Raw genomic sequence first — 22,701 nt, forward strand, 5'->3', positions numbered from 1 at the left:
AGGAATAAACTCAGTGGAAGATTCGACTACTTATTTCTCTGAAGAGATGAGGATATACTTCGTTGTCGGCATCCAAACCTACTAACATTCCATAATCATCTGTCACATCTGTGACGAAACTTGGGTCCACCATTACACGCCTGAATTCCATCAGAAGGCCGAGGCAGCCCTCGTGAAAGCCAAGACTCGACTTTCAGCTGGCAAAATGCTTGCGACTGTTTTTTTTTCGACCGGAGTGGCGTTTTGCACATTGATTTTTTGCTTGAACATTACACAATAGATACAGCTTATTACTGTAAGCTTTTGAGTGAGGTAAAGGTTGCCGCCTAACGTTTCAAAAGAAGTGGCCAACCAATTCAAGACATCCTTCTCCTCTACAGCAACGCTCAGCCCCATACTGCAAGAGTATCTTGCACAAAGCTCGAGGACTTCACTTGACCATTCTCCCTATGGTCCTGATTTATCGGCCTATGATTTCCATCTTTTTTGGGGCTCTTAAAGAAGCACTAGGAGAACAATGATTTCAATACGATGCGACGGTGGAGGCCTTTGTGCGCAATTGGCTCATGACACAACTTTCTTCACTTTTACGAGTATGATGCCGCGATAAATAACCTCCCAATTCGCTGGGAAAAATGTATTTCTAAAGCAGATTAAGTTGAAAAAAATGTCATATACTTCTTTATTGTATTCAACCAAATAAAATTTTGTTAAAGGTAAAATCTTTTATTGATTTGATTCACCCTCGTACCAAAACTTTACACTAGGACCTGCAGATTGGGAATCCAAACTTTAGAACAAGTATAGCTAGACCACAAAAAATTGGAGTTGCCAATACGCTCATGGAATCTTTGGATTCCAACAGATGAATAACAATACTTTCTTATATTGGTTTTAAGATAATATTTAGAGACGAAAACTCCACATTTACGAAATAAAAATTATTACTATGCAAGTTTCTACTGTTCAAAGTCCAACAGGATGCAGAAGAATTTGTTTTGTTGGTATATTACACTTATAATTTTAGTGTCCGACAACGAGGTGACTGCGTTTATTATTCTTACAAAGAATAAGAAACATAGAGGCAGCTGAAGATAATTTCTGAGAAGAGTAAATGGCAATGGCTGTTTTTATGAAAATGGTGGGTAAAAAGGATACTGACAAAAAGACCTGAAAGGCACATCTGTGTCATACATTATTGTTTCGTGCGATATCTACATGATACAAGTCAAAGCAAAAAATTATTCCACCTTATCAATGAATAATGTGTAACGGTAAAAGAATACACCCAATTGCAACAATTAGTAACATGGTTTTAGTGGAACCTATTGTGCATCATTTTTCCTCTAATAAAAATATTTACAACTTAGGATAACGTATGAAAGCTTTGAAAAAATCGTCAGTAGCTTTACTCTTTCAGAATGGAACCATTTTTTTTTTTACGGATGCAGGAAGTCACTGGTAATTACGTAATTATAAGAAAAGAGTCCAGTTGATTTTATGATTAAATAAAATCAATTATTAATAACGATTAAATGTAATATCCGGCTAGATAGTTCATCACATTATATTGTCATTACGTAAGCAATAATAATTCTGATAAGTGCTTTAAATTATTAATAAATTAAAATTAAATATAGACTGAATTACAGGGTACCATCTACGAATGAGTCCGCTTGCTTGAAGCGTACTACAATAAGAATTTATAATCTACCCTAGTGCCGAGTTGTATTAATGCGACATATAATGTTTTATTTACTCTTTGAACTAATTTTAAAGAGGACTTTAGGAAGGGTTAGATCGTTGGAAATGCAAGAGCTTTTGTGTCTCATAATAAATAATATCAAACTAGGAACACATTGAAGAATGCGCCCGAATTATAAGTAAGACTCCTTCTTTTTCTCACGATCGTCTTAAGTATTTTCTCTTATGAGGAGAAAGAGAAGATGATTATCACAGCGCAAAAGAAGTCACACAACACTAAACCTTTTTCTTTAGAATCACGTCCGAAGATAATCGTAAGATACAATATGTGGGGGTAACCTTAAGTTAATTTGAGCTGAAACGCCATCAACAGATTATCAAGATTTTATCAATACTATTCTGTCAATTAATTAATACTACTTTTCTGTTAATTTAATTCATTAAAAAGTTACCCTCACGTATTATTAGTAATGTGCTGCCATTTATTAATATTTATAATATAATATAAACTATAAACATATTCAATAATATTATCATCCAATAGTATACTCGTACTATAAACTATATAATCTACGACTGATATTTATTACGTACATAAATCATTATTAATCACGCTGTCAGGGGAGCGGGCTCAGCCCAAGCTGTAGGTTGATTAATTAATGTAATTCATTTTTGAGAAATCTTTTGAAAAAACAATGTATAGAGATCAATTCACAATTAACATTACTTGATTATAACGAATTAGGAAAAATAAAAACCTTTCAATTAGGAAAAAAAAATAGTTCAATTATTTCTTATTTGAGATTTTCCTAAAAAATAATTTAACGAAACATGTACTGAAAACAAGTAACCAAACTTCAAGGTGACTTTTAATGAGAAGATGAAATAGTCTGCAAGAGGTCAAAATTATGACTTTTTTAACAATTTTTTTTTACTCTCAAATTTTTAATTATTGTTTACACACTCGTAGTTAAACCTATATATTCTCACGAATGTTATTTTTTTGTGCTACATTAGAGTAGTGAATTAACATCAATAATGATGTAATTTTCATAAAATTAATAGTGTCTGTTAAAATTCATTTTTTTTTCAAATGGATAAGTTCCCTACAAAAGTCTGCAAAAAACCTTGATTTGTTTTCACAATGAATAACCATATTAATGATATGGTGTGAAACAATCAGTTTCATTAAATTCAGATTTAAAATTCGTCCATTAGTTTTCAAATCTCGCACATCCGGACGGTCGACGTCTTGTCAAATCCCACGATGTTTTTGAAATACACACACACACACACACACACATATCAGAGAGAGAGAGAGAGAGAGAGAGACTCCAACCGCTAAAAAAAAACATTAGTTCTCAAGATGTTTCTAAAGAACTCTAGTAAAATTCCTATTATGAAAGTTTGACAATTCCTTTGAAGGAAAAAGGGAAAGCACAAATTAATTATTATGTTTTTTAATTACACATAGATAAATTTTGAACAAGACGTTTAGACATTACGTATAAAACTAAACGTTACCGAACAAGTGTCACGGTTATAACCATTAATAACTATCATACTTGTCATTTAAATCTTTATCTTATATATTGTTTTATTAGTTTGTAGTTTTAACATTTGTTCTACTATATCTTAAATAGTACCCATCTAAATGATTACCTAAGTCTATCTATGGTTAAAACAATAACGTGACAAGCTATTTCGTTTAATTTTCACAACTGAATACATAAAATGAGGTTTTGAAACATTTATAACAGATAAGCATTTTTATAAAGTATCTTGAAAATTTTGGAGGAAGAAGAATCATTCATTATTATTATTTTTATTTACGACGCGTCAACTTCTGAGTTAATTTGCATCAAGAGCCTTTTACTCTGAGGGCATAAGTGTGAACGGCTTACAAAAGACATAGAAAGATGGACTGCAAATGGGCTGCTGATAAAATATGCGGAGAAGCCCAATTTTCTTCCTCAATTATTTTCTTTTTACCGGGTACAAGCCAGTTCTCCCACGAATCTCTGATGACTGAGCAAAGTAGGGGAACCAAAGGAAGATAACGAGTGCAACACACTTTCTTCGTGGTGAAAGAAAAAGGGTGAATATTAAGAGACACCCCGAGAGATTGCTGGGACAGTGTGGCAATCTTCAACATAATAAGCAGGAGTTGGAACAGGCTCGAATTTTTCTATATAATTTATATATAAGAATATCGAAATCTTAACATTGCAATCGAAATGACATACTTCTACATTTCTAAACTCAAGGACGTTCTACATTACGTGGAACTATTGTACAACGATCATACAACACAGCACTAGATTACAAGACCAGTCATGGGCCCCGTCAGGATGGCACTAGACAAATTAGTAAGAAAAAAAGAGAAATGAAGAACTACTTAAGGCATGAAAACTTAAAATTCGTTTAAATTCATACTTACAAGTAATCTCACCCAACATTTCCGCCTTTTGTGCTAAAAACAGGAAGCTTTGGAACCTTTAACTACAGGGGAATATAAACGCTCTTCTCAGAAGCTTAAATTTACAGAAACGAAACTTGCTAAGTTTATTTACATTAATCATACTAGTAAATGATATTATAACAGTTAAGTATTATTCTTCAATATGACCGATATATTAGTTAACATTTAAATTAAATCTTTAAGATTTTCTTCAAGAAATTAACAAATTTTTGTCTAGTATAGAATTTTACGAGAAAATAAGAGCATTGAACTTACACTATGCCAAGAATTGCAAAATTTGTACGTCGTTCAAACAGAAGAATTATCAGCTTGTGCGAAGCAGGTAACTCCTTTCGTATCGTTTACATCATAACAATTCTTCTGAGCTTCGAGTAGTTTTAGTGTGATGAAGTCATCTTGTGCACCGTCGTTCTGAAATGAAAGTTTTTAGGAAGTTATCAAGGTAAAAATCTTAACTACCAAATAATGAGTTAAGGTAAGAGTTTTATTCCTTCAGATATGCTACTAGTAAATCGGTTTAAGAATTAAGATTGGGATCTTCAAACGAACATTTTGCAGTCGTTTAGCGCTGTTTGGTCCTAACTTATGACCATTCTAAGTCCTACTCTTGAGGAAACCAAACTCCACTGTAGCATTGTTATTGAGGACCTTACGAGTAGCTGTATTATCTTAAGTATTATTGATGTGGTTCCATTATATTTTTAGTATCTAATATTGATACACAAGATAAATACATAAAAAATAATTAAGTAAATAAATTAAAAATAGATTTCACCTAACTTTCTTCCAGCAAATTGTTCTCCTGAGAGCCTTTTAGACCTTATCAATGGTCAACAAATGGGATCCAATAATCTTTATTGCCTTTTTTTTTATGTAAGACTTATACGAAAATTGATAGAGAGAAGATACTCAGTTAAAAAGTACTATTTTTGTTTGCTGCTCGAGTTTAAGTGGTGTTACCGCAGCTAATGGAATGGGATGCCATAAGTATTGGGTTACGTAATCTCTAATCTTTACCCAATGTTGTTCATTGATACGTCGACGAGATAAGATTTGATCTTCATGCTGAACAGAAGTGGTGGTGTTTCATGCAATGTTGGACTTCGTTACAAGAATTAGTAAATCTTGCTATAACAAGTGGTAGAAATTTAGCATCGGTATACTCATATTCTCAAAAAAATGTATGCTCAGATAGATGTGTAAATATGACGAATCTTTCACTCCAAACAGTGAACATCTTAAAGGAGCTTACCTTCAGCAAACCTGGAAGAGTAGGCAACTGTCATCTCGTTTGAAGCATGCACAGTTGTATACCTTCATTGGCTAAAAGAGTAAACATAGAAAGTTCGGCTGCTATGACGATTACTTTATTCAAGTTAAGCTCGAACTTTTTCTTCGAACCTACGAACAATTGTCTGCTTTTTTTCCTTGTAAATTTTCAAAATCTTTTAGCTGCCACCTCTAGCTTGAAAGCTAGCATTGTCCATGAGACCAGATATTAATATTTGAATATTCCGTTACAAATACAAATTTAAACAACAAAAGAAATACTGTTAGCCTATATTTGATACTGGATCCACATTACATATTTTATGCAGTCTAAAAAGAAATGTTGATCTTTTACATGTTTTTTTTTTTCTAGCTGGACTTCTTTCTCTCTCACTAGCACTTACGAAAAGGTACTCCTACAGTGACAAATAACTGAGTTTGTGCCGAATATATTCGATTTGAGTTACCTAGTTTTTTTTATAAAGAAAATGATCTCTATAAATAATATCGGTATGAATAAAAGATGGCAATAGCGAAACTTTAAAGAAACGGAAACTCTAACTTTATGTACCTTCTGATTCTACCAACTCAAAAACTTTGCAGTTTTCAATTTTTAGTTGTACTTTCTTTAACTTCTATTAAAAGGATATATTGCAATCATGTACAATTTCCGTAATTGTGTTTTCACCAGTAATATATGTTAAGTCACCTCATTAATAAAAATTTTTAGCGCATGATGTGTGAATATATCAAAAACGAAATTCATAGAAAGATCTATGTTGGCATCCTACACTGGTCGTTTCTTTTATTAGATTTCAACTGAATTTCATCACAACCGACCGAATTTTGTGAACCGCCTCTTCATTTTAAAAGAAATGTTAACCACTAAATGTCACTAGATAAGCCCTTAGGCACCGTTAGATTTTACAAACTCTTACACAAATGACAGTTTAACTAACTTTCAAGAGAAACTGACTACTTAATTGCGAAAGTACATCAACAAATACTAAGCTTATCTTTTTCCAAAAAAATATCTTGGGTTACATTTTTCATCAATGAGATTTAAAGAAAATGTGATTTACTTGTGACTTTAATTTTTGAAAAGCTGACGTGCATGGGAGCGTGACAAGTTTTACGTCCTTCTGCATACAAATAAGCTTGCCTATTGATGGTTTGATGAGTATTCTGCAGATACAGAAGACAGTGTCTAGACTTTTTACCAATTTTTTTTTTAAAGATTTGAAAATGCGGCTAAGTTAAATTATTGCCTAAAATCTGTTGTTATTTCCTTCCTCTGATCAAAACATTGTTTTAATAAATATACACCTCCAATTTACTAACACTGTCCTGCAATACATTAATTGTGGTTACTAAAACTGTTACAACTCTATTAAGTAAATAAATTTAATCATATTTTTAGATATATTATTTTAAATTCCTTTTATATCATAATCAGTACTGGATAACTATCACTTCATTAAATGTGAAACTATAATCAACTAAAATCTTAATAGCGAAATTACACTGTGAAATGTTAACCATTTTTTTTATATACTTGCTGCTACTTTTCACCTTTTTTTTTGCCGTTTTCCCTGTCAATCAGGAAGTAGTTATTCCATTGTTAAGGTTGTCAGGATCTGGCCACAATTGTAAAATAAGTTGAAGAAAGAAATATTTTCACCAACCATAGTGTCCAAAGAAAAGTCAAATTTTTTAAATCTAATAATTGTCATTCTTTTGAGCGATTTAGATATAAGAGCTATTGGCATTGCATTTTATTAATCATAACACCAATAAGGTATAAAAAATGAAAAAGAAATTGTAAGTCAATGTCAACTGGTTGTGACATTGATAATGCATTTTACTAAGAAACGGAACTGCTTGCACAATTACCTACCTTTATCCTATGTTCCAACATCTTTACTGAATATAATTTGATACACAAAGCTGCATTTTTAAAACAAATCTGAAATGAAAAACCTGTACTAGTTTTCTTAGTGCAAATATTACGACTATAATTTTCTGGATCAATACAATATAATGTAAAATTCAGTAATATGTAATACCTATTATTTATTTGCAGTTAGCACTTGTTACAATTAAAAGTATGTGATAGAGATTTCCACATTTTACTAGGTGGTTTAGGTTAAATTTAAGAAAAATGGTAGAAAGAAATTTAAAAGAGTAAGTTACAATTCACACCATTATAAATATCGCATTCTTATCCCGGCAAAACATTTTACTCTATCTTTTGTTTTATGCCATTTTCTTCTTTCATTACTCCAAAATTATGGGTATTTCTTTTTCTGTAAAACTTGCCGGAAAAAATGCTGTTTTAAAAAGTACTTAAAGAAGCTACTTCATTCTAGATTTTCTTGTCAGGTTTCATCATTGTAAGCTCTTAATTTAATCTTCAATACTATCCTTACCGGATACCGGTTTTACTAAATTCAAATAACTTAGAGCAACGTAATGTTCTCTTACGTAAAAGGGAACGTTTAACAGTAAACCACACTTTAAACCAATAATTTTAGAAGTTAAAAAAACAAACTCAAAATGACTTGTTTAAAATAATAGTTTCGTAATGTAACATACGGCAGAATTGTCTTCCGTCTTATTTCACAGCAACAAATTAAATTTTCCTTTTAATTAAAAATTCTAAACCTAAACCAAACTTGCTAATAAAAAGTGTTCATTAAATACGTTTCAAAAACTTCAAAACAAGTACCTATTGGCTTCTTAATATAAAATTTAAATTACTAACAGAATTTGAATCAGATTTTATACTTGTTGGCTAATATTTCAATAAATGAGTATCCTACGTATTAATTAAGATAATAATTCTTTTTACTTTATAATCTCCTCGTTTCTTTTAGCTAAATCGAAAATTTTTAGGAATTTAATGAAATAAAAATAACAACTCGGATGTAAACACACGCACAATTTGATCTTACTGTAAAACTAAAATTTGATTGCCTAATTTTCTGCTAAAGTTGAATAGCACACGACCTTTACCTCTGTAGGCCGGCCATTAAAACAATTGAGGAGGTAAAAACGTATATTCGGCAGGTTATATTTCTCGATTGCATCATACACCCCCGGGTAGTATGGTTTGAATTTTGAAATAAATCTTTATGCCCAAAATAGCATAAATCAATTTTCCAATAAAAATGATTGAAGTAATTAGCACGCGAGATTAGTGAAATACTATTTGAGTCATTTTTCCAACAAAATTATCATAAAACTATTCTAAAGTCGGCCTTTTTAAGCATATTTTGTACAAATTTGGACTCCTAAAAGTACATAAGCGCTATTTAATAGACGATGAAACAGTAACTTTGCTAAAAAAAACAAAAAAAAAACAGAGAAATGTTCCAAATAAAAGTGATAGACGTACAACATACATATAAAATACGAATTTAACAGAAAATTGGTGCTATTAAAAAAAAAAGTCACAAAAGCTGAACTTTTGTACTTAGAAATACATTATTTAAACAAATTCCACATAATAGACAATATCCCTGCACTATTGACAAAACGATTGTACAAACTTAGAACTATCTTTTAATTGACGGTAGTTCACTATCGACGCGTTGTAGAGAAGAAGCTTGATACAACACATACCTACAAGCGGATACATCCTGCATTATCAGGTTGAAGAAGAACTTTATTCTCTTGACTGAAGTGAAGTACCCAAATTTCTGTCAGCAGAACAGCTTGGGCCATCTTCCAATTGTGCTGAATAAGCTCACACAATATCTCGGGGACCTTCTTTAAAAACTAAAGTTCTGTAAAAAGCGAAAAAAACACCCAATTATTTTGAACAGTTCATAAGCAGACAAAACAGAAGTTACACTAACAATGTAAAAATATATTGTAAAAATAAGCCCAGTAGATGACCTGGTCCCAAGGTCGAAAGCTCTTTGCATTCTTTCATCCCACAGGAATAATCATATACTTATATCTAGTTCAAGAGTGACGAGAGCCATTTTTAAAGCTTTAAAGTTTTCAGACTCTTCAGTTGTACAACATTCCTACCAATGATTCCAACATAGAAATTCTTTATCATTTGCGGAATATCTAATTGCAAAGAGAAAATGAATAAGACGAAGAGTTAGTGTGTTCCAAGAAGCTAAAATTTAATGAAGTTTTAATTAAGTAGAGGCTTCTACTTAAATTCCCTCGTTAACTTCTTTCAGTCAATTTACAACAAAAATATTGTCAAGTAGGGAACGATTCAAGGGTAGCACCCCATCTATATACGTAATGCTATGCTGTGAATAATAATTAAAAAATTATTTTACATTCTTTAAAATTAAAGACTCACAATAAAGATATCTACGTAATCATTTCTTACGCCAGATTGGCTAAGATTCCCTAGCTTAGCACTTAATGATACTTTTTCAAACATCTACATATTTATAACGTTGCAAGTAAAATAAATGATTTTGCCAGAAAATTAAAGTTCCATTAACAAAAAAGAAGATAGGATGAAAAAATAAATGCCAGTTTTCAGACGTGATACATTTATTATGCCGAGCTTTTGACCTAGGGACTAGGTCATCTTCAGGGCTAGTTTACAAAGTATTATTTTACATTACAGGGTTGGTGTGTCTTCTGAGTCAGTCAGTCTGTGTTGACTGAGTCCATGAACAGACAAGACAGAAGATACATCAACCCTGTAATGTAAAATATTACTCCTGAATCAGTCACTAAAAATAATGAACAGCTAAAAAAGAAGATTATGAACTAAACCCCTCACAAAATGGGGTCGTTCAACTGTCTTATTTAATTTGAAGAAAATAAAAAAGCAACTCTGTAAAGCGTGTATTTTTTTTCCTTATGAAATTTCTATTCACTATATTCCCAGGTTATATTCCCAAGTATTTTAAAATAACCATTCTTTTGAAATAACAAGGTTTGGAGATTAATCTATATCTAAATGAAATGTGCAGATTCTATTGTTTTTAAATTATAGGTAAAATAAAAATCTTTTTAAAGAGTCACACGGTTTGATAAAATAAAAAATGCTGCGGAAAATAGAATTGTCCTCCAAATTATTCAGCAACTATGAAGCCACGGATTATGTAATACTAAAAAATAAGATTTAAGGTTAATAAATGTACAAAAATAAAGACGTGTTTTATCGATCTTACGGTTTTGGATGTCACTTTTTATAACAGGGAAACAAAATTTCAGAGTAAGTTTAATAATTTGGCTAAGTGGTGTTGGGGATGAACCTGGTAAAAACGTTTCCTGCTTTATTTGTAAGCGCGTGAGGCTTACACCCAGATGCGGAGAGGGGAAGAAGACGTAAACGTAATTTAAATCGATACGTGCTTGGGGGAGGGATAAATAAATACAAAGAAAATATTTAGTAATGAAAATGGTCAAGAAAACACTTACCTTTAACGCACCGGAAGCGAGCGCACACAGTATCCGCCAGGCGGCGAAGGTTCTCTAATTAAGCGGTAGAAGGGAATAGGAACTATTAAAGAGCTTAGGTAAACAAGTGTGTAAAGAAGTGTGTGTGTAATGTGTAGCTGAGCTCCTAGAAGCGTAAGGAATATTGGGGTTCAAGCCCAAAGAGGCGTATTAGGATTGGAAGTGAGGTAAGCGGAAGAGGGAAGGGTAATAGTGCACCAAGTGCACTAGATGCGGAGGAGGAAGAAGTAATAGTACGATCAATGCACTAGATGCGGATGAAGCGAAGTGCTAGATATCAGTGGAAGTGTCTCTTAGCAGGCTGAGATGCAGTAAGAAGTACACCAGCAGGCAGACTCGAGTGACGTAGGGCCGGAAGCAGCCGATGATGAAGCGTTGCGGAAGTACGAAAAGCTGTACTTGAAGCGTTGGTCCAGCGGTCGCGACCTATATCTGATGCAGGGCAGGGCCAGACGTCGACTCGTTATGAAGCGGCATGGAATTGAGGAGCACTAACTTATTTGCACAGAGTCAGCGGCGTACAGAACTACAGCAGACGGAAAAACCCCACGGGTAAGAGAGGATAGAGAAGGGGAAGGTTGAAACCATGGGAACTGAGAAATAAACAAAACTACAAAATAGCAGAAAAATAAGATATTGGCGGCGACAGCAAAGGAAAAGATTAACGAAAATTAACGCACACTACGAGAATTGGAATAAGGAGAGAGAGAGAGAAATAGAAAAAGGCGAGATGGAGAACTGTCAAACGGTACCGCCGAGAAAGGACGGTACGCGGCTTAACATTATTCAATCTGTAAATATGATGAAAACACTCATTTTCATCCTCGAGCTGATACAGCTCATGCTAATTGGCAGCCTAAATATCGAAGAGGATGGAATTCTTTCTATCCTTATGGTTCTTGCTTAATCAAAAAAATACCAATCGTAGGATGTTCTGTCTCTTTAAACTTTTGAGAACTCGATGGGCACCCGACCGAAATTTGGCGAGTAAAATATAAAAAAAAATATTTGTTACTCAAAACCAAAAATTGAAAAAACGAAGTTATGTCAAAAGAATATAGACTTTTTTAAGATTTCAATATCACTTCTGTAATTAGTTGATGCGAAGTTATTTTCCATTATTAAAGATGGTTTAAAACAAATGACTTTATTATACTTATACATAACACGTGGATTAACGTTGCTTATATGAAGGGATTTATTCAAATATTCAAGTTATCTATGGATTATTGCATCCTTGGATGGTTGTGGAATTATTAAGGGATTTGTTATTCCCCAATTTTTTAAAACTCTTTAAATGATTATCTAGTATAAATACTGGTGATATAACTTTTTTATTGCTTACAATTAAATTTTTACTTCATATTTTAGCCTAAAACTAAATTAAATCCGCTTTATTTTTAAACCGCGACTTTGTATTTAGAGATCTCCAAAACGGATATTTCTAATGAAATAACAAAATAGGAAAACTGCACTAATGAACTAAGATAGTAAGAGAAAATAAAAACATCTGCATAACTTTAATAAATGACAATAATTGGAAAATGACATGAAATAATGTTTAGCCAAAAAGACTGGAACGAAATTAAGCCGAATCAAGAAGGGACGTTTCCACATAAAATAACATGCAGGTTGTTCATGTAACAAATCCCCGTTTATTACTCACATAAAAAAAAAAAAACCTCCGTAAATGCTAAGAATTTTTAAGAGGATGATATCTGCGTACATTAAAATACATCAAAGGTAATGTTTACGACCTTGCCGGAAAGTTTAAAATAAAGTTCAAGGATGTATGTATTTAAAATCTGCTATGACCATCTACATCCGGCCTGTGCAATCTTTTTAACCCAAAGAAGTTACTTATAATTTTTTTTTGAAATTTGGGCATCAACAGGTGAACAACAAACTATCCAGCACACCCCTCTAGGAAAAAAAGTTTTTAGTTTTATATATTTAAGATGGTTAGAAGTTATTCTTCCTGGAGATTTTCTTGATAAAATAACTCCTTAGACTCCTTCATTTTCAAGAAATACGTCAGATTTTCACGAAATTTGTCGAGTGTTTTCTGTCGGTCATAAGAAAAAAAACACATTTCTTCTAAATGAGATAGCTATTTACAATAGATTGTTAAAATTTATAGCTTATTCAATTAAAATTTATTAATCATTGCATTAAATTAAAACACACATCATTTTTATTTCTCTCTCATCTAAAAGTATATTTAGAAACATCGATACAAGAGTGTTGTCTGTAATGAGAATACTTCTCGAGGGTAGCAATGCACTAAAAAAGAGACAATCTTCTTGGCTAGCTTGTACGAGTGTGATGCTGAAACGCCTTAATTTAAAAATACTTGTATACTTGTATTTTTAAATTAAATGTAATAATATACTATTGTCTTGCAATACTGTATTTCGACACTTTTACAGGTACCTCACATCCCAATACAGTATATAAGAAAAGTTTTAACAGATAATACAAAAAGTTGGACAATTTTAAACATTACATTGTATTGTTGCATCAAACGGAGGCATTAATTGTCTCGTAAAAATTTTCAAGTTTCAATTTAACATGGAAATGAACCAATTTTATCGAATATAATATTATAACATGAATGAATGGTAAATAACCAAGAAAATATGCATCACATTTATTTTTATGTATAAAGACATTTTATTTTTTAAGATACGTCAGCATCTGAGATCATTGGCGACCGGAACTTTTTTCAGTGCACTGATTACGAGTATTTTAATTATATTTATGATGAAAGGAATTAATTCAATTGCAAACCTTGGACGGCACAAAAAATAATTTGTCAATATGGATCATAGGCTTAATCAAAACACGATTCATATCATAACTGCAAAGAATGAAAATAAATTACTAAAGAATAAAATTTAAATATTAATGAAACAAGAATTTCATGTATTGTCGGTTACTGCATATATGGAATGGAAATTTTAGCATGAATTTTCAAACAATAGCAGCTGATAACCTTGAAATTATTCGAACATATAACAAAATTAATTTTCCACTTACAGTGGCGCCCAAAAGTATTTGCACAAGTGAATTATTTCCTATTTCTAAATGAGTACACGAAATAGGATCCCAAAACTTTTATCATTATAATCTTTAGTTCAACTTATGTACATTTAATAACAAAACGAGATAAAACATTATCATGTAAATGAATAATTCAGAAAATAAAAAAATTGACAGTTCAAAAGTATTTGCACAACAAATTTATTTTGCAAATAAGATGTCAGAATTTTAATTTTAGTACTTAGTATGAAGTTCCTTGGCTTCAATTAAGGCCTGAAGTCTTCTAAGGATTGACTAAACCAAGTTTTTTAAGATTGGTATCAAGTTTTTCCCATTCTTCGAGTAAAACCTCAACCAGACGGTCCCTTGTTCGTAATGGCGTGTTTGCGCACCTTCTGCTCCAGAATACTCCACACATTTCAATTAGGTTTCAGTCAGGGGATTGTGGGGAGTGTATGCAGTCTTATGGGAGCGTTCTGCAGTAGCCACGCTTTTGTTTTCTTAGCTGAATGTTTTGGATCATTAGCCTTTTGAAAGATTAAGGAGTTTTGTGTGCCCAAATTCTCAGCTCTGCTCTTTAAGTTGTCGCGCAATATACTCACATAGCCATCTGCTGTCATATTGCCATGAATCTGTACAACTTTGCCGACTTCGCTGCACGCCACACATCCCCATACCATAACATGCACACTACCATGTTTGACAGTTGGTCTAACATGCAATATTTTCAGTTCTTGATTTGGCCTTTGCCAAGTGTGTTTCTTACCATCGCTTCCAAAAACATTAAACTTGCTTTCATCACTAAGTAGTACATTTGCCAAAATTCTATAGGCATATTTAACAGGTTTTGGCGAATTCAAGCCTCTTCCTCCGGTTGAGTTCTTTATGAACGGTTTGCTCCTAGGAACGCTCCCTTATAAATCAGCTTGATTAAGCATTCTTTTTACAGTAGTAACGCTAACACTCTTTTGAGAAGTCGTTTCCACCTTTTCAACCAATTGCCAAGCACTCGATGATGGATTTATTGTTGCCTCATGGATAATGTTCCGACATTCACTTGCCGTTACAATTTTTGGTCGACCTTTTCTTGGTTTATTTAAGCATTTCCCCATTTCCTCGTATCCTTTAATTACGTACTGCACTATGGGAAAGCACAATTCAAAATTTTTCCGATTTCCTGGTAGGTTTTCACCATATTTCTTTTTAAAAAACGATTTTTCTCGGGTTGTGAGGGATAATTCGGCTGTTTTGATGCCATGCTCTATTAAGTCTGGTACATAATATAAACAAATGACAATGGAAAATGAAAAATGACAAATAACAACTTTAAATTTGACTTTTCTAGTGAATATAATTAAAATTAGGCTATATGAACATATTCATTCTAGGTTGTGCAAATACTTTTGAACGGTCAATTTTTTTTTAGTTTGTGAAATACTAATTTACATGATAATGTTTTATCTCGTTTTGTTATTAAATGACCATAATTTGAACTAAAGATTATAATGATAAAAGTTTTGGGATCCTATTTCGTGTACTCATTTAGAAATAGGAAATAATTCACTTGTGCAAATACTTTTGGGCACCACTGTAGATGTAAAATAAAATAAAAAAATCTTACGAATAAATATACTAAATAAATAATCATTTTATAAACATTTGTAAGGAATTCGTACATTGCGGCTAGCTGAATCAAACGACATCAATCTTCACAACTACAAAAAAAACTGAACCGACAGTACAAGGAAATAATAACTTCACGGACCTTCAGATACACAAACAATTTTCTGGAAGCAAATTTATAATAAAATGGACAAGATATTAATTAGAAGTGAATATGCCAAGTTTAAGTTAAGATGGACCCACATCTCTACTACCAAATCTTCAAAATTTACACTTACGGTCAACTGATTTCCTTGGGACTCGAAATTAAAGCATTTCATGAATTTATTAGTGTTAAATTACTATTAATGTAACCTTAATAATAATGTATGAAGCAAGTACATTTTATTGAATTAGAGAAAGGCATAATTATAAGTTCCCTCAGAAAAATCAGATAAATATACATTTTAATTGTTTTTAATGGTACTAACGAAAATCTGGATGTTTGACTAATATTTCAAGATGATATAATTTTTTGAGTTATCGGTAATTTTCATGGCAGACGTCCAAGTTTCATTTGAACTACGTCACACATTTGCCTGTTAGTCCATAATTTGGTTTAAAATGTTTTCTAAAGAAATTTAGCTTTTTGTGGAGTTCTAAATGAAGGTCTTCCTTAATTATCTTGCATAATGGTTATAAGAATACAGTTTTAGAATTCTAAGTTCTAGAAAAATAAGTAAGTGTTCGCGCAAGTTTTATTAATGGCACTTTAAGTTCTATAATGTAGGTAAATTGTTAAGAATTGTGACGAGTCATAAGGTTTCTTTGCATCCGGCTATAACGGAATTTTACGGTTTGGCCTAGCCTGTTTCCTTTATTAGGACGTTCATAAAACTACCTGAATGAGTCACTTCAAGATGTTTGTAGTCAATTTTATTTGATGTTTTAATACTATTTTGGAAGAAGTAAGTAGGAGTTATTGACCTACTTCTGCTCTCTCTCAGTATCTTACAATAAAAATAGTCATACTTACATTTTAAAAATTTATCTAGATTTTTTTTTTTCTTTGAATGTTTCAGAGAGTATTAGGCACAGTCAGCAATGTCGTAGCTCGTAAGAAAACTGAAGATCCAGATGGTACCAATGAAGGTGGTACTCGACTAGCCAAAGTATTAGGTCTAGGAGATTTGATATTACTCGGTGTTGGTTCAACACTTGGTGTGGGCGTTTACGTTCTAGCTGGAGAAATAGCTAAAACTGAAGCTGGACCTGCAGTAACGTTATCGTTTTTAGTAGCTGCCATAGCTTCAGCCCTTGCCGGTAAGTGAAATCTTGTTTATAGGTAGATCTGCAAACAAAAACCATAAGAAATATATGATCACGTAACTTAAGTATTAAATTTAAGAAACGTATTTTTTTTTTAATTTTATAAACAGAAACCAATTTGTCAGTATTGAAATTTTATTATGTAGTTCTCCATTCTTTTAATTCAATCCACTTTGCCCAACGTTGTTCCAATAGATTCTATGACAGAAATACGATTCTGGAAGATGTACAAAATACCCATTCAAACCTTTTAAGACCTCTTCATTTGACTTCATACACCCAAAAGTTTTTTTTATATTTAATTAGGTCAAAGTGAGCTCCAAATCTCTCAAATTTCACGTTGCCAAAGCACCCTTGTAGGTAAATCAGGTCCATAGTCCTGATGAAAGATTATTTTCATTTTTTTTTTTTTTTTGCGCATTGACACTCCATCAGCACTTATTATTTTATTTATGCAATACAGGCCTCTTCTACCGCACTTTTTCATTCAGTTGGTACCGAGAATGGAGAATAGGGGTAAAAAAGTATACCTGAATAATTAAAAATATACTAAAATAATTTAAAAGATACAATAAAATAAAATTACAACGTTATTTATGCAAATCACTTCAAATTACAGCCACGTGTGCATGTGGCATAAAATTATATCCTCCAATTATTTCTAAACTTTTTTATTTATGTACATAAATGATGAAGTACAAAAATAAATTTTTAAATGTAAACTAAGGCGAATTAAACTTTTTCTACTTTATCTAATTGGTGTGAAGAAGTTTTGCGAATAGAGAAGGAGGTTTTAAATGAGGAATTTGAAGAGAAAAAAACGGAGCAACCTAGACAGCTAATACTCTTTTCTCGAGTACCAGGGCAAATGAAAAACGCCAGAGAAAACAACAACAAAAGTTTCTTGCAGAAGCGACAAACGATAGAACCGAATGATTCGATGAAGGGCAGAAACATTAGGTTTATAACGGTGGGAATGATGCGTGGCAGAGAAGGCAGATAATTAAATCTACGAACTCCATAAGAAAGAATTATATGTAAAGGTGCTCTGTTGAAATAAGAAAGGGGAAGGAAATAGAAATCATCAGTGGGGCAATTTTTACATCCGAAAATACGTAATAGTGTTTTATAAACTTCACACTTGCAGTTTTTAGAGAGATAATCTAAGAGAGAACTTATTTAAAATTTTGTTTTATTTTTTACACAACTATTTCTAACAAACTTCAATTTTGAAAATTAGATAATACTAGTACTCATCCTTTTAAGAGAATGTTTGAATAAAACATTAATTAGAAATTAGAGAATTGCACAAAGTGAGACAGGAGAGTTTATACTTCGGTTTAATGTAACTTTCCACACAAAAAGTAAAAATGAAAATATGTCTCAATAATTGACATTTTTCTTATTTTGACATAAACATTAATATTTTTAGTTTAATATTATACTCCCGTCAATATTATGTGTAAAATAAAAACTTTCAGCGAATAGAAATAATGCTGTAACCGTCTTGCTCTTATCCTGTTCGTGTTTAAGATGAGCTCTCTACAAATGCAACATAAAATAACGTTAGCCAACTTAAAGAGATTACAACACTAAACTGGCTGTTTGAGATTTCGTCAAAATAGATATTTAACTATTTTTGATTAACAAACCATGAAGTGAAAGGAGTGATAAAAAAAATAATAAAATAAAATAAAGTAGAAAAGTGAAAGTAATGAAAAATAGATTAAAATAAAACACTGTTGCAAAGATAATACATTTTTTTCGTACTGGCATTTTCGAAATTTTAGGACGAAAATTATAATTAAGCAATAACGAAATAAATAGCTAATATTTTAGAAACTCTACCATAAAGTTTTTCTTCGACGAACACATTTACTCGGATTTTTCTTTTCTGCTTTTCCACGTTTACACCTTCTATAGATATATAATTCTATTACTTTTAAAGAAAAATTTCTTTTTCTATACACAGGAATTGTGTGCATTTATAAGCAATAACATGGAAAACTTATCTCGCTACTCCAATTCTCTTTATTTAATGATTACTCAAAACAAACTTAAATTTTGAGATATCCTTGATTCATTAATTGTTCCATATGGAGGGGGAAAGTAAATAATAAAATTCACTTATTTCTATGCAAATACAGCGTTTATAGTATGGAAGTAAGTTGCTTTGAACATTGCAAAAAGCGGTACAAATTCTTTGTCCTTGTAATATGTATCAAGGACTTTTGCCTTCTATCTATTATTTTAAATAAGCTAAGTAAAAAAATATGTAAGTTGAAAATGAGCCCTCGGTGTTGGATAATACATTTTCTTTCACTTTTTGTTTCCTTATTTTTATATTATTTTTCAAATAATTAGAATCTGAAGTATTCATCAATATTTTATTCAACAATAATTTGTTCTTAGTTCAAATGAAATATTATTTCGTGTTATCACGAGCCCCCCGTATAAAATACTACTTTAAAATTCAGAAACTTTATATGTGCACTTAACGTATAGAACCCTTAAAATATTACTGGGTTTCACTAATTTTACTCAATTATTTTTACAAAATGTTTCACAATTAACATTTTGAATCTTAGAAATCATGTCACCTCTCTTACTCAGCAAGTGTAGTTCACGACGCTCACATACTAAGTGAAGTCTACACCGAACTGAGTAATCCACCACTGTTGAAGATGAATGAACCCCCGGTCAGGGATACAATAAACATGAGTGCTAAGACGGATAAAACCAAACGAAATTCGGTAGTGTTTTACACCACAACTCTCCTTAATATTCAGATTTAGATACCCAAATGGTATTTCAACAAGTTTCTTATCTGCGATATTCTTACAAAATTAATGAAATAATTCTACTGATACTGATTTTATAACTTATGTTTTGTTATGGTAATTTTAATGACGCTCTTGCAAACTGAACAAATTCTATTTAAATTATTCTAATGCAAATTACATTTCAGTGTTACAAACTGCAAGTAAAAGCAACATCACTCAATAAAAATAAGTTATTACTATTTATTTACCTCATTTCCATAAAAAAAAAAAGAAAGCTTGGGACGCATAATATAGTGTAGCACATAAAAACAATAGACACATGCAGACTTGAAAAATTCCCACAGGCGCTACTTCTCAAAGAGCCATTCAAGTTAAGCCTCTTTTTTTGATTTCTACCTGAAAATACGCAATAAAAATTATCGATTAGAATTACAACTTTAATTTATATTATCTTGTAGAATAGCAAGTGAAATTTTGAAAAATTCGTTTGAAAAAAAGGTATTTATTAATTTCTAATTTTGTAGGAAATATGTGTATCTTAAATTAACCAGGTTTACTAAGAACAAAATTATCCATTGGTTAAACCTTCACGACTTACTCTTCTTCAATTATGAAGTTTAATATTTGAAAATGCTTTTGAATAAAGAGCATTAATGTGTTTATGATGTGTTGTAATTGTACAATTACCACCAGCTGTATTCTATAGATTTTCCTTCATTTTTTTTAAATGAGATTCCATATCCATTTTTAGAATTAGTACTATTAATATTGATTGTCTTAAAAATAAGAGAAAATTTCTAAAGATTTATGATTGTGGGACATAATGTCGGGTAAAAAGTTGCCCAATAACTTTTTTTTCCCCATTAACCTGAACAAACATTTCCCATCCTCATCGATTAAACAAACGTTTATATTTCCTCCGTAATAATTATGTCTAGACATTTGAATGTTTATTTTTTAAATAAAATCGATAGGCTTATTTCTATGCAGCTATAATTTTATGAAATTGCGGTTCCACTAAATTGATTTTCTCTGACTTGGTGCTCCATCAATGCTTTAACATTATACGAGTATAGGCTGCAGAGCCGTAGCTTGTTCTTAAGCAGGACTTTATGGTTTTTTTTTACAATTTGCAAAAACGCACTTTGTAATATTTGAAAATATGCGTACAGACTTGCTTTAAAGTAATATTTATATCATGAAACGTTATTTTATTAAGTTTTCAAAGTACCTGCTGTGAAAGAGATTAAAATAAAGAAGAAGTTTAACAGTACTGAGAAAAAGTGGATGTATAAGATTCAGAATGTCTTAAACAGTAGTGAGAAAAGAAGCAGCTGACATAAATAGTACAGCCATACAAAATGGATGTAAGGTTACCGAGGAAGATTATTAATTAGAAACCTCCTGGAAAAAGAAATAACGGGAGATCAGCAATTATGTGGATGTGGTAATTTCAGGAAACCATAAATCATGCAAGTGAAGAAGAAAAGTTGTGAGATATCATAAAGGTTATAATAATGATAATGATTATTATTATTATTATTGCTTTTCGTAACATCCTCTACAGCCTACTGAGCAGGGATGAAACAATGTTGACGTAACGGCAAAAAACTGTTGGAGAGTCCAGCAAATCATTGGGAGATGTCAATGACCTCTCGATATTACATGACTAAATTAAAAACAAAACAAGCTATAAAAGAAAGGCATCAAAGATAGAGAAATAATTGCTACTGAAATTTCATACAAAAACATTTATAACGTTTTTGTTATAATAATCTTTGTACGAAACATAGTGGCAACAAAGTGACTGCAACAGATTGCTGAATAGGAAAAAATAAATAGCTACTAAAATAATCGAATGCAAAAGGTACTGAACACTAAAGAAGAAGAAAAAGCAGAAGAGGGGTTTTTAACAGAAATGGCCTCTCTAGGTCGTTGGTAAGGATGTCGACATGTGTTTAAATGATGTAATAACCAAAAGTGTGACGTATGTAAGCAGAGTAAGTTAAATGCAACCTACTTTAACAGCTCTGCTGAAGTCCGTTCGTTATTTTCTTAACTCCCCACCTAGTACCGTAAACGTATATCCCAGCTCAACCAGATTCCATATCTACTCTTCAAATGATTCTCAGAAATCATGAACAAGTTTCTATGTCTTCCATATTGTTTTAAAATACTTATTTATTTTTTTTTATTCTTAATAATTAGCTGTAGATTTTCTTGTTCTAACGCCAATCGAAAAACATTATTACAATTTAATGACTAAAACTTCTTAGTACAAAATAAAAGGATTTCACACCAGAGTGGAAGTCTAATCGGTTCCCTCGCAGATAAATTACTGTCTTACAAGTGACAGCACTTACCCTAACTATAAATACCATGCCCTCTAATTCTAGAAATACCCTTTGTAGATTCTCCAAAATCCAGTATCAACATAAAAACCATTTTTCGCTCAATTCTTTTTTTCTAAAAGTAACGTATGTGCATATATGTATTTTACTTCATAAGTGTTCTTCCCAATTGATACTTCATAATAACTATTACCGATTACATCACTTGTAACATTACTGGAAATTATTACGACAGCAGAATTAGATGCTTCTAAAGAGAGTCTTTAAGGAAAATGTAACCTGACTGTTTCTACGTACCTTACTTACTTACTGCACAGCAACATTAAGCCATTGCTCTCTCTGCCCACGGCTTTTCTCGGTACCTACAAAAAAATAAATGTTCTTGAAGAAAATAGGTTTCAAAAAAAATCTAATAAATCTGATAGGAAATGGAAAATAAATCTAAAAGATAAACGAAGTAATCTAAAAGTAGGGGTAGCAGGATAACATGGCAAACATGAGTGACTGTGGATAACTCACAATTAACTTAGAAATTATTCCTAAGCCAAAGTGGATTTTTTCAACTTTAACTAATTAAAGGTTACAATTAAAAGTTAAAAGTTTCTAAGCATTAGCATTACATACAAGAGTAAGTAATGACCACTCTCTCTTTGCTGCCTAACCAAATTTTCAACATTAAACATTATTAATTATT

At 31.7% G+C, this 22,701-nt stretch overlaps 1 protein-coding gene across 2 annotated transcripts in view; it reads left to right on the forward strand.

The window, feature by feature from the left end:
* Window positions 1-22,701, forward strand: part of LOC141446941 (cationic amino acid transporter 2-like) — a 55,710-nt gene that overhangs the window by 12,668 nt on the left and 20,341 nt on the right. For both annotated transcript variants that reach the window (XM_074113962.1, XM_074113963.1), the window contains exon 2: window positions 16,627-16,867. In XM_074113962.1, coding sequence (XP_073970063.1) covers window positions 16,627-16,867 — 241 coding nt within the window. The remainder of the gene's footprint in view (window positions 1-16,626; window positions 16,868-22,701) is intronic.

This window comes from Rhodnius prolixus, unplaced genomic scaffold, assembly GCF_049639745.1.
Source record: "Rhodnius prolixus isolate KJV_2025 unplaced genomic scaffold, Rpr scaffold_7, whole genome shotgun sequence".
Lineage (NCBI taxonomy): Eukaryota > Metazoa > Arthropoda > Insecta > Hemiptera > Reduviidae > Rhodnius > Rhodnius prolixus.